Below are 12,123 nucleotides of genomic sequence, written 5' to 3' on the forward strand. Positions count from 1 at the left end.
AGAGCGCCATCGCCCTGGATGTCTGGATGACAGCTGCGTGTAAAACACGCCGGGAGACCAATCAATAACACCGTCGATTACGAACGTTTTATTTGCTTTTTTTGTCTTCTCATGGACGAAGATTTGTGTGGTGCTCAATTTCATGACCTTCCTTTCGTAACGGTCGAGCGCTTTAACCTCTCGTACGAGCTCTGTTGACGATTTTGGATAGTCTCAGAAATTTGGATCATTACCGGGATGGGATTTTAATCGATATCTTCGAGGTTGCGAGATTTAATGCCACCAGGCAGAACTTTGTGCCTCAAGGCATTGGGAGAGCATGTCTGCAAGATTCCGTTTTCTTTCATCGCGACCGTTTGGATGTCGCTTGACGTTTATTGATATTTGGAACACCGTACCAGGACACTATAAAACGCGATCTCTATTCGGACGAGGGAGGTTCAATTTATAGATGTGTGTTTCTGTCCAGGGTTACAAACGGTACGCTCCGATTTCAAAAACCACAGCCCCGAAATGAAAGTTCCCCCTTGATGGGCGACTCGATTCCGTACTGCTTCGTCCCTTTATTGCTTGCGATAAATAAAGTGGTAATTAATTTTAACTGATCGTTCCATTCGGTACACGCAGTAATGAGTTTGTTCCCTTTTTCTGAATCGAACGAAGGTGGGTGCAATTCGTACTGAACCCTCGGTCGACTTTTGCTGGGCGATTGCATTTCGATGCGTAATGCGTCATATGAAATGCGTTCACCGTGGGGACGAAACTTTACACACCAACGTTGGCAATTCTTTCTCATGCACCTAATGTAGTCATCATCACGATTCGCTATCGATCAATCCTTGGCGTTTGGCCAACGGAACGTAAAGACAACTTCAGACATGGAGAATTCCACGAACGAACCGACTAACTTCACACTTTGAACAGCAGCCATAGAAATTGCAAATGAATCGCTCGGTAATAACATTATAAATAAACACTAATGGCTTGATTATCCGGGAAATAAAATGAGGAGAAAAAAACCCAGCACACACAAGTACACGGTCTTGATGAGAAACACGCACTCCACGACAATCTTGCCAGGTGGGATCGCTGCTGGGATGAACGAAGCAACTGTGCAAGATGGAATGGGGAAAAAAACTCAATTAGTATTCTAGGCGGAACTCAGCGAAAACCCGACCGTTCTTAACACCCGCACGGAAACATTCAAACCCATCGCAACCGTTCCATTTTGGATACCGCGAGACATTCCGCCGGTTTGTGGCTTCGATCGCATAAGAAATGAAGAGCGCAGTTGGTTGGTCTGCGATACCACACGTACCGGGTTACCGGGCCCTCTGCTCGTTGACGGGTATTTTACATTTAAATTATATCTCTTGCTTGCCGCACTTGAACCACACTGTACTGTGAGGAACGCTTTATTTGCCCGCTCCCAACGGCATGTTCTTAGCTTTAAATGTCTACTCCCTCCACACTGGAGCAGTGTGCGACTTTGAGAAGCTTAAAGGATTCGATGATCGTCTTGGTTTTACTTAAACCCCTTGTTTGGGAATTTTGTGACATACCTACGTGCTCTCAAGGCTAATCAGTTCGGAATGCACGACTCCGAAACGTGCAGTAAATGCACATTTTTTGGAAATACTTCGAAGGTGACATTCGAAGTTAAACTTGAAGTACCAAAATTTAAAAAAAAGACACACATAAGAAGTGAAAACTTCAAACATGTACAGGAAGCTACAGCCCAACAACCTTTTTGCTCACGACCGGGTGAACGTTTCAGAGTTTTTTGGGGGTTGAAAATACCCCGCGGTGTGTGTAGCGTAGTAGTGAATATCCAGGATACAATAAAATCGCTCCTCCATAAAAACCGATCACCTGTGTACTGGTAATTCGTGATTTCCTGCCAAAAAAAACCCCCGACGAAATCCGTCGCTTCGTTAGTCTAGCCATCCGACAAGTGCGTTTAACGCGCCCCAGCTTAACCATACACCTTACGCCTCGAGGGCATTTGTGGATAGTTTTTCCTTTCCTCGCCAGCAACGGATCGAGATTGATGATCGGGCAAATAGTGTGCGAATCGAGGAAAAATTCGCACAAAACCACCAACCAACCCCGGGTCAATAGTGCGGGTAGCAGTGCAATAATGCTGCTTACGGATATACACATTCGCCATCCACCTGTTATTAATTCCTCCTGTCGTGAGTAAGCGATAGCGAGAGGAAGCCAATCTGACGCTGATGCTCGATGGGAGCCGATTCGTAGAGCCCTTATTTATGGCGCACCCCTCGCGTCTGCTGACCGGCTGGTAAGCAAAGAATCGTTCCTAGCTTGTCCGCTTGTTGTTTGTGCTTTCTTTGTGCCGGTTTTTTTAGACGGTACTGTTTTGCACTATCTGCTATGGTACCCTCGGCCCTCTTCTGGGGGGATACCGCTAGCTTTCAATAAATCAACGATTTGCGGCACACTGCACATGCGGACGATGAAGCGGCACCTGCACCGGGTTTCATCTCTCGTAAGCCACGCAACGCCAGCAAAAACATATGTAGATTGAAATCTTGGACACACACCACGATGAACGGAACATGAAGAACAGCAACAAAAATTCTCAAACATTGGATAAGCTTTGCGGCATCTTTCTTCCGCGGACTGTACGGACCCAAAAACCGAAGTTTGTGATGCGCTGACTAGCATTCTTACAATCCACTCGCTACGTTTGAAGAAGTCTCTCTTTCTTCCTCCTTACATATTAACTCGGTGCGACTCTTTACTCGTGCTCCCTTCACAGCATTCCTATCGTGCTGGTATACCCGCTGCTGGTATGCGAGCTTTGCTTGGAAGAAAGCATTTATCGCATCATTTCCTGTTTTATTTTATTTTAATCATACAGTACGCACCAAAGCGCCCCTGCAATGCCGAACCTTCCCTGGTGGCCTGCCGTACACTTGCTGTTCACTCTTTTTCGTTTTTTATTTCACTTGCTCTCACTCTCACTCTATCTGTCTTCCATTCGCAGTACTGGATGGTTTCACCCTTCGAAAGGGAACTTCACCATTCAGCGACGCTCTGCAGTGGGGAAGTAAAATCTAAAGCCACAGTCAAAAGATTCATTTCCACCCGATCCTCAGCGGTAGGATGCATAGATGCGGTGGTTGAAACAGCAACATTAACCATCAACCTTATGGCCTCCACCGGTCCCGAAAAACCGGCCCCTACACCCGCCCCTACAGGGAATGGGGATGCGGCTGTAAGTGGTCATCGGGTGGGATGATGCTGATTAATTGAGAAGATTTTCCGTTCCGCTTTTTTCGCGGTTTCCGAGGACCGGCCGGTGTGGAATGCCGTTTGCCGTTGAAGCGGGCAACCCCCACAAACACGCACCATTCGCTATCGGTTCTCGGGAGACTTGACTTCAAACCAGCTGCCACTAAGACAAGCGCTAAGACGCTAAGATTTCAAGGCAAAATGGCAAACTGAAGCTCGATTGTCTCCCGCAGGCACGATCAATGCAAGACGCAAGTGTTTTGGGCCATTCTCGTGTTTCTGTGTACAGTTAGTGGAAGGGCGAGAAGAAGCAATAGAGAGAGAGAGAGAGGTTTGGTTTCAGTAAACGAGGGTGGTAAACTAATCTTGCAGGGCTGAAGTGCCTTTCTGCGATAAGCTCGAATGAGAACACGGTCGGGATGTTACGCCAATCTGGTAAAAGATTAGGCGTCATAATTGCAGTTTAGTGTCGTCGTCTTCGTTCTCAATGTCGTTTTAGATGAAGGTGGAACATTTTGCGGTAAAGAGATACAACTGCAATCTAGTAATGTGCTATGGAATCGAACGAATACTAAACGAACGACTGCCCGGTGAGAAGGAATTTACGGTGTGCAATAAATAAGCGACAGAGAGATTTGTAGATATTGCGGTATGGGAAATCTAATACCACGATGTACTATTGAAGATTTTGTAGTGCTTAAAATTTTTTTTAAATGTACTCTTGTTCTTTAATGTTAAATTGAAATTTTTAAATATGAAATTGGCTTTTCATGTAACTGATTTTTGATTAATTGATTTATTAATTTCAAATTATGAACCAACTGTACCGCTTATTGGGCAACTGAAAAATGATCCTCATCCACCACTCTAATTATCCAACTAGGCGACACATGGTCAAATCGCAATGAGTTAATTAATAATAAATACGTTTTCACTCAAGCAAACGAACCCGTCAAGTGCAAACGGCACGACTCACATTCACACACGGTCACTCACGAGGTTATTAATATCTTCACAAATTGATTTAGTCATTCCGTCGTCCACAGCATCAAGCCCGCTCCAGTTCAATGCTGAACTTACCGCCCCTCGCATGTGTATGTGTGTACATAGATTTGTGCATTTAGTTGCAAGGGCATGCCGACCTGCACACTGCACACGGTGGGAACCAACTGACAGCCGTTCGGGAACCTCCCAGCCCTGGCTCATGCCAGCCCTCGGGCAGGTTTTCGCTCTCACACCCAATGGCACCTGATCGCGGGCCTGTAAGTCTGCAGCCCGAGACTCGATTAGCATATATTGAGTTTGCTTTGCCACTCTGCACGATCGCCTGCATTCCATTAGCCCACCAGAATCGCAAAACCGCATCCGCGTGCTGATCGAGCTCGACCATTCGCTTCAAACCTGGGCTCTGTTTGCGGCGATCCTTGGTAGGTTGGTCTACATTTCGAGAAATTAAACACGAACACGTGTTTCGTCACAGGAAAGGGTCGAATGCTGTGCGCCGTGATCCTGTCCATACTTCGCCACAGCGCTGTAGACGCTCTTTCACTTTCGATATTTCATTTCGAACTCGACGGCGACAGAGAGTTCCATTTCAATTGCATGAGCAACCCGCACCCCGAGAGTGCATAAGCGGGTTCACGCACGCACGCACGATTCGCAATCAAATGGAAACGGACCTGTTCCAATAGTCGAAATCACCACATGAACCAATGCTTTGCTGTCTTACCGTTCTCTAACATTTCCTTTCCTTTCGGTGCCGACGTGAAGGTGTAATAATCGCATCGTTAGCATTCAATAAATATGAAAATTTATTCCACTCCCACCGCCGCTCGTTTCCCGCAAACGATCCCAGGTGTGCTTAAACGTATCGGGTCTGGTTTGGGTTCTGCGCGTGTGATTTGACAAAGCACATACACAGTTCGTGACGAACCGAAACTGACCGCCGCCGAGAGTGGGAAAATTGATGCTAAATTTGACATCTCCCGCACTGATCGCATACGCCTCGGCGCATCGGCTCTACAAATCCTTTCCCTTTTTTCCCTTTTCTGCACACCACCCACCACCCTCCCTTTTCGATCGGGTTGCCCTTTTTCTCCCGCCCAAAAATGGGGAAGAAAAATGAACCGCGCATTGCGGCAAGTGCTCGATGTCCAATCAATCAAAATTAACGAAATTCTTCCACTTTCCTTTCGGCGTTCAGCGGTCGCATCGGGTTCCGTGGGTTATTTTGCACTCCAAACGTTGAACAGCGCACTTGAGCGCAGTTTGCGTGCCCTGTGCCGAACTGAACCGGCAAACAAACAGATCTATTCAGGTGAGAGAAGTAAAAAAACGAACGAACGGCATTCGGTCAACCAGCGCAGCCAAGTGATTGGAAATGGTTGTTTGTTTATTTGTTTGTCTGTTTGTAGGCTTGTTTGCGCCCGTGTTTGTTTGTTTGGCCCGCGAAAGGTGTGTATGCGCGTGCGCGAGCATAAACGACCGACACTTTTACCCAAATGCCGATTGGAGTGTGATCGCAGAAGTGGATTGAATTGAATTGTGTAGAATGGATCAACACGTGAAGATGGATTAATTTTTGCCTTATATTTTTTCTTCCGATATGCCTTTCTGGCTGGCTGTCTTTCTAATTGTTCTCCATATGGATAGCGGTTAATGGATGACTGTTGTCCTGCAACGTTTATTCGAATAAACTGTATTTTTCATATTGACACAGCCCATTTGAAATTTCTCAGAACAAAAAGCCAAATATTATAAATATATTTAATAACAAAAAATTAATCGGAACTAATAAATAAATATATAAACCGAATTAGTTTTAAAGAGCCGAGACGTAACTTCGAAGTTTTAACTATTTTCAACGATAACTTTGGCAGCGTGTAGAATACGCGGCGAATTGCGGCGAATTCGCAGCAAACTATCGTGGAAAGAAAAATAATTTAATAATCAGACCCACTTTAAAAGAATCAAAACTATTCATATAAGCACAACATGCTTGATCAACCAAATGAAGACACTACTTATTATTGCAAAATATTTCAAATATCTGCATATTAAGTACTTTGTTAGTGTAGAATCGAATTGTCATTGATTAATGCTAAACAAAGTAAAGATCCATATGAAACAATCAGCATACGAATCGTACGTTTGACGTAAACAATGTTCATAAAATTTCAATGAAACACTCACACAGATAAGGTGAATTCAACGGTTGATAGAAATAAAAAGCACCAGTCATAACCGTTTCACACTACCATAAAACATGCGTACGAAATGTGATACTAGCTTGCGAACAGAGCACACGTTTCTTCTTATACAAAAAGAAGCATATTTTATGCTTTTTCTCTTCATCGGTGAGAAAGAAAGATCCCGTGGAAACGAAAAACATCTATTGCAATCCTGTGGAAACAAAGCTTCAGATCACAACACACGAACACAGAGTGGTGAGCGCAAGCTTTGCGGAATGACCACTGTCACCCAAAACGCTCCAGAATCTTCATCCAGTGAAATCTGAGGCGACGTCCTGCACGAACGTGTGTACAATTTATCTTCGCTTTATGAGACCCTCGACAACAACAAACAGAAACAGTCTTTTTACCGAGTTCGGTATCACATTCGGTAAAGTCGAATGGTCACACGAAAAAATATGCAAAATCAATTGCCAGCGCAAACGCATCTTCGAAATCGAGGAACTCGCCGGGCAGTAAGCGGCATTCGGGCATTGGAGTTTTTCGTTGTTTTAATCAACCCACCTCACATGCTACGCTTGTCCAGGCCGACGTGAGAGCGTCATTCGTTGCACTTTTGGCACGGCCATAAGTTGGCCAATGTAACATGATCCGCACCAGGATAAATGTACAGCGCTCCAACGTTTTCAAGTCCACAGACGAACGAAGTCGGAAGTATTGAAGAAAGTATTAAAGGCCGATGTGCAATTCAGACGAAAAAAAAACACATTCCACAAGAGTTGCCAGTTCAAAGCGTTGGGTTCGGGTGCAAATAAATATCCGATTTGCAACAGTCGTTGAGTGTTTTATGTGCTCATGGTGATTTCTCATGCGCCTGATATGAAGCATTTAGCGCATTCCGGTACACATTTACAGTACTGAGCGGGATAGGGATGGTAATTTACTCAGCAACTCGTTTCATTTTACATCACCCGGGCGGTTTTGTAAGCGCTTTCCTCATTTTTCACACTCTCCTCCAAGAAAAAGCAATTGCATTGCTTATGATGTTCACTTCTAGACCGTTTTATACGACCATCTGGACACAGCAATGCGAAATGATTTTGAACCTCAAGGTCAGAAAGAACTCCAGCCAGTTGGTAGCTTTTGTTTTCTCTCTACCGTTTGCTGCCTTAAAACTGTTCCATTTTGATGTTCAAAGCGCAATGCAGCTTGATAATAAATGTTTTCTGAGCACACACACACCGAAAGCGGTTGAGTTTGTTGGAAAGGCGCATCCCATTTTACGATGTTCTTGCTCACCGAATGTGATCTATGACCCCGGCCCGCCGGGGTTCGGACAATGAACGCAATCCCATCGCCTAGAGAGGAATTACTTCTTTCTAGCGTTAATTTTTTCGTCACTGTCATCGGGAATGTAGCAGATTTTTTTGTTGAGCCTCACACTTCTATTCGATGGTTTACGCGCAATTCACGGTCACATGGAAGCAGAGGTGAAGAACAAAAAAAAAACGATGCTTGTTGACCCTGTAACTGTGCGCTACCAGCAACAGCATGTACACGTTCCAGGGTGAGGATCGCTACTCAAGACGACGCCAGAAGATACCAGTTTGATTGCGCGTACGTTGCGGAAGAGGAGACACACACAAAAAAAAACCCCGTAGACAGTCGGTTGCGTTAATGATTTTGTATGTTGATTCCCTTTTTTGGAGTCGCCCGCGTAAGGTATGGGCCTGGGCAACAGCGTGGCAACTAAATGAGCATAAAAAGAAACAAACCAAGAGAAGTAAGCAAGAGAGTACCGTGTTATGGTGTGCGCTCGTAAAAAAAGTGGCAGAAGAAAGAAGCAATTTAACGCTTACTTCACTTGATGCGCCTGTCCGGTTCGCATCATCCCGCTCGGTACGCTTTTGGGGCGACTCGTCTACGGCTCGTCGCCAAGGTGTCGTACCGTCTCGTCATGCGCTCCAGCTGGGAATCACAACTATGCTGACCGGGATATGAGGAAGTGATTGCCGCGAAGATTCACCTATTGTGTCGCATGTATGGTCTGAGCCTGGCTGGAAGCATTTGTACCACCACCTCCGGCAGGACATATCTCGATTCTTGTGATGCTTCCCATGCTGCGCCGTTCGCCACACCAACAAACACACTCGCAATCTTGCTGGTTTACGATCTTCATAAGCGCGCGGGATTCTAGCGATGTATAAGGGGTAGTGAGCACATGGTTGAAAGAAAAAAAAATCCGGAGTGAATAGCGATCGAAGCGCAACAGTGACTCACTTTGATGTTTCTCAGTTTTCCTCTGGTGAGACATTCCACACACACAACACAAACAGCACCGAACGAGGGAACGGGGTGTAGGCAGCAATTTCATCCCCGAACACGATTGTACACGCTACAGAAGAAGTCGTTTTGGGCACCATTTTCGCGTCACCTTTTTCGTTCGAAATTAAACTTCTTCCTGGGCTCCAACATGGAAGGAAATCGAAACGAGGAGAGTGGAGGGTAAAAATTGCTCCACCAAAAAAAACAACAACACTCACTCCATACACCAAATCAAAGCAAAAGCGTAAAATGCGAAAGGAACCAAAATCATGGAAAGGAGCAATACATGAAGACGAACTGTAAGGGAGGGTACCCGTACAACAAAGCTGAGGATTCTCCGTTCAGAACCTTTCCCGCAAAGCGCACCAAGTTTCATCCCAAGCATCCGTAAAGCAAACCGCTAACAATCGCAGTTTGTTCATGGAATTTATTATTAATAGCGTAAGAAGCGCTATGACAATGTTGTTTTCACTGTTCGGACGACAGAAGAAAAAAAATGGTCACAAAATTCGTTGCTAGCGAGTGATTTAACTCGCTTACAATTAGTGCGTTTCCGGGGCGCTCTCCCATCGCATTTGACGGAAAATTACGAGATGCGTTTATTTAGTTTTCTTGGTGAACGATTAATTTCGTCAGTTGTTTTGAAGTGCTCCCACCCTTTTCAAAAGAAAAAAAAAACGATACCTTATTCACACAACCTAATTGTTGCAGTGTGCGTGCAATAAATTATCGTTTATCTGTGGGGTTTTAAAAGCTTTTTTCTCATGCCAAACTTTTTGTTTGATTTGAACTGCAAGAAAAAAATAGTTTTAAAATTATTATTTTCTATTGCTTCGTGCAGTATGTCCACGCATTGGATATGTTTTTTTGTTTTGCTTTTGGTTTTTGTAAACGACTGTGGAAAACAGTAAAGTTGCTCCGTTTGACCTTCGTTGACAATAGGAAAATGATTGCATACCGATCGCATGATGAACCGTGTACTGGATGGAAGCATTGCCATCGAAACGTCTATTTTGTTTCCATCCGAGTGAACAAATAACATTCTACACCGGGACCTCTGAAACGCGAAAGTAGCACCATGCTCGTTTGATTTTTTCCCATGGTTTGGCGGGAAGCCAAACAACCAAACAAAACAAAAAAACTTCAATGCAAACCATACCACGAACGCAAAGCGCGAACCGAACGCTCGGCTGCGGTATGCGGTAAATGGGTTGAGTTCTTTTAGACGGGTTAACGTAAGTGCTTCATCCATAACAAGCTCCATCAACTGTGGGCAAATTCAGCAATAACCACACAGAAATCATCTGCGGCGGTAATGAATGCGCAAAATGTAGCATCTTATTGTGTTGCTTATTTGCACCCAACGAATGAAGTCATCTTCTGACGATGTGGCATCCATACTGCTCTGTTGGATTGCTGCTGCTGCAGTTCCGCCACCTTGACAATTGAGCTAAAGGGTGTGCGTCTGTAGGCTGTTCCTTAAGCTGAACCGTAAACACACTAATTATTGCCGCCGAGGACATCCATTGGAAGGTTTTTTTTCCATTCGCCATAAGCGATTCGGACGAGCCGTGTGTGAGATATAATAGTATGATCGTTTTCCTTCAGCGAACCCCGATTGAAGGATCGATTTCAAACTGGCATGGCATTTGCTAAGGAAAAAAGTAAAAACCTACCTTCGCCCCTGCGGGCATAACGAGCATCTCGTAAAGCTGATTAAGCCTAATATTGGTAATTAATTTGTTAATTAATTGCGGTGCCGTAACATGCACGCATGGAGAGTTTTCAATCCATGTTTTCGTTGCCAATTTCAATCAATGGAGAGGTTTCGGTTGCTAGCCCCCAAAAAATTCGACCAGTCGCTGCTATTTATCGAACCGTGCTATCCATTACCGCTACGGTAGACGGAAATGCGAGCAAGCGGGTGGGTTGGATTCAGCTGGAGAAGAAGCCATGCAGATACGGATCATTACGATCGTTCATTAATAATCACGATACACTGCTTTATGCACGAAACCATAACCACTGCCACCCTTAAACGATGAGAGACCGACGAGAGAAAATAAAGTTAATGTCATTTTTAAATGTCCCGTTGGGAGACACCGATCGGTGCGTGAGTGTGTATGCGTATGAAATGGAACTGGGTGCGATAAGCCGACGGAACAACGGGAACCGAACACCAACCAAGCTCAACAAAGGTACCGTTGATCCCGCTTGCCTCACTTATTGAATGTTTTATTAACGATCGTTTTACGGTTTTTTATTATCGCTATCATCTCATCGCCAGTACAAATTTTGGTCTCATTTCATGCCAACCGATATTTCGAATGTTCACATTTACTAATGTACGCTTTTACCATTCGCGTGTGTGTGTTTCCTCTACTTTCTGCAGGTATCTTCATCCGGCTTCTTCGAACTGCAAATACTGGAGATTTCAAACACCAACAGCCATCTACTGTCCGGATACTGCTGCGGTTTGCCACCGGAGAAACGACAGACCCAAACGACAGGTAACTCGAAGCATGGTCATCCTCCCGCACGTTGGTGGTTTTGCGGTTACCCTCAATGCCGAAACGATTGGGATTTATCTATTGCCACCGTTATGGATGCTAACAAATGGTGTTTTATTTTCATTTCATTTCTCTAACAACAACAAAAAACTATAGGATGTCCGGCATGTGCGACCGCGTTCAGCTTGTGCCTGAAGGAGTATCAGGGCACGACCTCAAGCGTTCAGCAGCAACAAAAGCAGCTGAAACAGCCGGCCACAGCCATTGCCGTGGAACCACAACCGTCCGGTCTGTATGGTTGTGCGTTCGGTAACGCCAGCACGCCGGTCCTGGGTGGGTCGAGCTTCGTCCTGACTGACCCGGAAGTCGGTGGCATCACATTACCCTTTACCTTTCGCTGGACGGTGAGTCATACCAACATTATCTTCTTTATTTACGCGTTACGTTTCAACACGTAGTATTTTTTTTGCCAGAAATATACATTCTGTATCATCTTCCACATTATTCCCTTTAAAAAGCCACAGCGTAATCGGGGTTCGTCGCTTGCGTTGCATACTGCGTGCATTGAAGTCATTTGTTTCGAGCGCGGCCGAATTACATCGGGCATCGTTGAGACTGTGGGGTTTTGATTTTTGGTGGTTTATAAACATTTTATCCACACGGTGCAAACATAACAGAACAAACTATCTACAATTCACCTGTAAGCCAGAGATCGATGTTTCAGATAATTACTTCTTTGGTTGTATTTTTTTTTTCTTCCGTTCCTTGCATGCTCGAGGAATGTAAATCATTGAAACGCTTCATGCAGCATACAAAGCAGGAGGCATGAGAAAAAAGAA

General features: G+C 44.8%; 1 protein-coding gene across 1 annotated transcript in view; it reads left to right on the forward strand.

Moving 5' to 3' along the window:
* LOC125761255 (protein serrate) overlaps positions 1 to 12,123 on the forward strand; it is a 104,642-nt gene that overhangs the window by 12,708 nt on the left and 79,811 nt on the right. Inside the window, exons 2-3 of the mRNA XM_049422208.1 lie at positions 11,167 to 11,284; positions 11,441 to 11,688. Of these exons, the coding sequence (XP_049278165.1) occupies positions 11,167 to 11,284; positions 11,441 to 11,688 (366 nt within the window). The remainder of the gene's footprint in view (positions 1 to 11,166; positions 11,285 to 11,440; positions 11,689 to 12,123) is intronic.

The sequence above is a fragment of the Anopheles funestus genome, chromosome 2RL (genome assembly GCF_943734845.2).
Source record: "Anopheles funestus chromosome 2RL, idAnoFuneDA-416_04, whole genome shotgun sequence".
In the NCBI taxonomy this organism is placed as follows: Eukaryota; Metazoa; Arthropoda; class Insecta; order Diptera; family Culicidae; genus Anopheles; species Anopheles funestus.